The sequence below is a fragment of the Oryza brachyantha genome, chromosome 6 (assembly GCF_000231095.2).
Source record: "Oryza brachyantha chromosome 6, ObraRS2, whole genome shotgun sequence".
NCBI classification, from domain to species: domain Eukaryota; kingdom Viridiplantae; phylum Streptophyta; class Magnoliopsida; order Poales; family Poaceae; genus Oryza; species Oryza brachyantha.
In genome coordinates this window covers 8,201,690-8,205,745 of record NC_023168.2, presented here as the reverse complement: position 1 = coordinate 8,205,745, position 4,056 = coordinate 8,201,690, and the positions used below count along the sequence as shown (strand labels likewise).

The 4,056-nt window shown below is 40.2% G+C and overlaps 1 protein-coding gene across 1 annotated transcript; it reads right to left on the bottom strand.

Annotated features, from left to right (window-relative positions):
- Positions 1 to 492: 492 nt before the first annotated feature.
- Positions 493 to 3,151, bottom strand: LOC102707126 (uncharacterized protein At2g39795, mitochondrial-like). The gene is made up of 3 exons (XM_006655979.2): positions 2,793 to 3,151; positions 1,187 to 1,527; positions 493 to 895 (listed from the first exon to the last, which is right to left on the bottom strand). Exons 1-3 carry the CDS (start codon positions 3,093 to 3,095, stop codon positions 736 to 738), a joined length of 804 nt encoding a protein of 267 aa, XP_006656042.1. The 5' UTR covers positions 3,096 to 3,151; the 3' UTR covers positions 493 to 735.
- Positions 3,152 to 4,056: the final 905 nt, after the last annotated feature.

The following is a 4,056-nucleotide window of genomic DNA, read 5'->3' as shown; positions in this document are numbered from 1 at the left end:
GGAAAAATAGAAATTTAGATGTCATATTAGACGTTTGATCAGATATTAAAAGAAGTTTTTAAACACGATTGAAAAACAGATTTCACGACTCACATAGAAACCACGAGACAAATCTTTTGAAACTAATTAATCCGTTATTAGCGCATATTTGTTACTATAACACTTATAGCTAATCATAGACTAATTAGGCTTAAAAAATTCGTCTCATGATTTCTCACGTAAGTGTACAATTAGTTTTTCATTCATTTATCTATATTTAATTCTCTATTTAGATGTCCAAAGATTCGATGTGATGTTTTTGGTGGAAAATTTTTATAAACTAAACAAGGCCTAAGCAAAGCCAATGCACTCAAAAAGCAACTACCCGATTGGATACAACTGACACTTCAGCAACTGATCGAATCAGTCTTTCCCAGATAACTTGTCTTTCATGCGACCCACAACAGACAAACGATAAAACATTGTGCAAATACTATGTGAACACACATTGTGTGTACGTAATACACTAAAATGAGATAATTAATTCCTGGGTTGGATAAGGTGTGGAGACCATTAGCCCGTTGAAATGAGGATAACCTCGACAGCAAAACAATAACATGGTCATCCAAAGCTCACATGGATAAATAAATAAACGGCTAGCTAACAAAAAGTGCTGGGTAAACAGCAAGGATTTATGGCAATTCACCAAACGTGACAAGTTGCTTTGGATAATTATGATCGCTTGGTATATGGCATTCAATTCTGAATGAATTCCTTCATGTTCTTCAACCAAACCACGTACTCCTTCTCATCCTTGCTCATCATGTACTCGTGCAGCCAGTCATACAGCGAGTGCTTGATTCCCCTCACTTCAAGATACCGGTGCAAGGCCTTCTGTAAGCTCTCATCAAGATCCCTGTAGCACATTATTAGAAACTGACGGTTAGAGGGAAGCTGTATACAAAACGACTATGCAGGTACCTGAATCACCATACATACATAAATGAGCTGCAATGATTAGCACAGAAATGCTAAGAGGGACACAAGTAAGGAAGAAACAAGGTTAAGCCATTTTGGGGGAAAAGCAAATAAGTTGGTGGAAGAGAGTTAATGAGAGCATTTTTTTTAATTATCTGAACCAGCTACCACCTATTTGTTTGGATGCTTGAAATTTAAAGAATGAGCAAATAGACATGATTGAACTTACTGAAAAGGCGGGCCCCCATAGAAACTCTCAGAATCACGATTGTTTTGATCCAGCATCCTCATATTTTCAATTGCCAGTTCATCATCATTGAAGTGGCATTCAAATTCTAAGATGGGGGCTTCTGATTTCTCAACAGTGACGACCATCTGGATCGCTGGCTTAAAAGATTCCTCATTGTCCTCATCACCACTGCCATCCTCATTCAAATCTTGTTCAGTATCAAAGTTAGTGTAGACAGTAGCTTTAATAGTCTCTCCTGCAATTTCTCTTTTGAGTGTTATGGACTGATCACCAGGGTTGTCGATTATCTCAAAAGGGAAGTCTTCTGGTAGATCAATTTGCTGTTCAAGAGATGAATAGATACAACAAAATGTATGTCAATCAATAGGACAAGAAAAAATCCAATCACAGCAGTAACTATATGTCAAATATAAACTGTAAATCTAAAGCATTGTAATTTTGTAATCCATGATATCACCTGCACACCATCAGAAAGTCAAATTACTGTATAGAATAATGATAAAACAACAGTTTTGTAACATTGACAACAAACAGGTACATTCCAACTGTTAGTAACTTTTAGCCTGTATTTCAACTGGCCTTGCACATAAGTTGATGATGACTATTTGAAATATATGAATGGTAAAATTGTTCTCAACCTGCCAAAGTTAACAACGTGAACACTATAATTCGAACTGGAGTACAGACCAGATCTTTTTGGAATCATATATAACCAGGTAGAATTTATGAAACTTGTGAGACAACCGCATCCTGCAGTGGTATTAGAATGACATCAAAATTCCATTTTGTTTGCTTTTACAACACAACCACATTACTATTTTATTCCTTTGCATCATGGCCATGAAGAACTTTATATCTTTCCTTAATCCTGGAAGGCAATTCTTGTGGATAAAACTCAGGAAATTGCATGGTTGCCAACCTAAATTGCCCTTTCAGTGGTTAAGCAGCAAAAGATGTGATGTTACAAGGCTGCTTAATTGAGGATAAGACTAAAGAGTGCGGTAATATGGTTATCTAATGACAATAAAAAATTCATTTTACTCTTTTTACAACAGAACCAAATTACCAGGTTGTTTTTGTACCATTATGGAGAATTTTATATGTTTTCTCATTCTTGGAAGCAGCATTCTTGTCAAAGAACACGGCGGATAAATTTCAGGAGTTCGCTGTTAGGAGAAAGGTGCGAAAGGCCATGTTAGAGAGAAGACCATATCCAAGCTGTGGCTAGTCTGCACTCTTTGGACTTTTAACTTAGTGAACTGAAAACATCTAAGTAGCAAATGCCAACATAAATAACCCTTTGTGTGGTTAAGTAGCAAACAATATGATGCATAAAGCTACCTAATCAGCACCAAATTAACCACCGGTAAGACCATGAACATAGATCGACTCCTAATTAAGCCTAGAATTGCCAACCTACCAAACTGGCCAATCCTTTGCAATAAAACCAGCATGAGCTTATTACCTCGCGGCAAGACTGAAGCTGATTAAAAGATAAATCACATACATATTGATCAGGAATACACGTTATTGCCAAGGAAACACAGGGTATGCAGGGTGAGGTGGTACTAAGTAGGAATCAGACCTTAGCGGAGGACTCCTCGGACTGGACGACGCACTCGATCTCGGAGTCAATGACCCGCACGAGGTTCTCGTCGGCGGAGGCCTTGGAAGACGCGGACGACGCCGGGGAGTGCGTCGAAAGGAAGCGGCGGGCGGTGGCCCCCGAAGACGACGAGGAGGACGATGCGGCGGCGGGGCGGAAACGAGGGAGCGGGACGGGCGGGCGGGACGGCACGGCGGCGGAGGAGGAGTGGGCGCAGCGACGGGACAGGGCGGAGGAGGCGCGGCGGAGGAGCCTGGCGGCGCGCGACGCCGACGACGACATGGCTCTCTGACTGTCTCTCTCTCTCTTGGTTGGGGGATTCGGCGATGCCGAAGTCGATTTCTAGGGTTTTGCAGGGTTTAAAGGGCTTGGGGGCAAGAAAAGGGAGAGAACCTTGACGGCCCAAGTATAAAGCCCATCCCGCCATCCCGCTCCAATCTGAGACTACGGGCCTATTTGGGGAGCTTTAGATTTTAAGAAACAGCTGCTTGGTAGCTAACTTTTGAGAATCTGGAAAAGATTCTAAACCCAGCTTCTTCAGATTCTGGATTCTTAGTTCATTTTCAGAATTTGTAACTACAGATTCTCAAAAGTCGTGGACCATTTGGGGCAGCTTCTGCCAGAAGCAACTTCTGGGAAAAACTGCAGCTGGGAGAAGCTCCCCAAACAGGCCCTATGACACCTAAGACCATTCCTAACAACTCATCTACCTCATCTTCTATCCTGAAAATAGATGATGAATACTACAAATTAAGCTCTAACAGAACGATTATCCTATCATCTATTTTTAGATGTTATCCATATTAGGAGAGAGAATTTCATATTTGGATGATCTCTCTCCATCCTCCAAATAGATATAGAGGATGTCATATATGGATGATTTAGTGGAGTACATAAAGATATGAAAGATGAAACTAGTTTAGATGATCATTCAAATGAAGATATGGATGACCAAATTTAGATGAGCTCTTGGGGATACTCTAAGACAGTAATGGTATATTAGCGGTTGTTTGGTTGATCACCACGACTTGTCTAAGATCATCTCCAACAGCTCTTTTATCCCATCATCTATCCTAAAATAGAGGATGGAGGATAAAAATAGTACTCCATTAGAACATCTATTCTATCCTCTATTTTTAGATGTCCTCTATGTCCTCTATATTAGAAGAGAGAATATCTATATTTATATATTCTCTCTCCATCGTCTAAAACTCAAATGTCCCCACTTTGACCACAATAAAAC

Excerpts from the sequence above, each read along its gene's own strand:
- LOC102707126 (XM_006655979.2), bottom strand. The coding sequence starts at position 3,095 with ATGTCGTCGTCGGCGTCGCGCGCCGCCAGGCTCCTCCGCCGCGCCTCC. Across the intron at positions 1,528-2,792 it reads CCGAGGAGTCCTCCGCTAAG|CAAATTGATCTACCAGAAGA; the intron begins GTCTGATTCCTA and ends TCTCTTGAACAG. Across the intron at positions 896-1,186 it reads TATGGGGGCCCGCCTTTTCA|GGATCTTGATGAGAGCTTAC; the intron begins GTAAGTTCAATC and ends AATGTGCTACAG.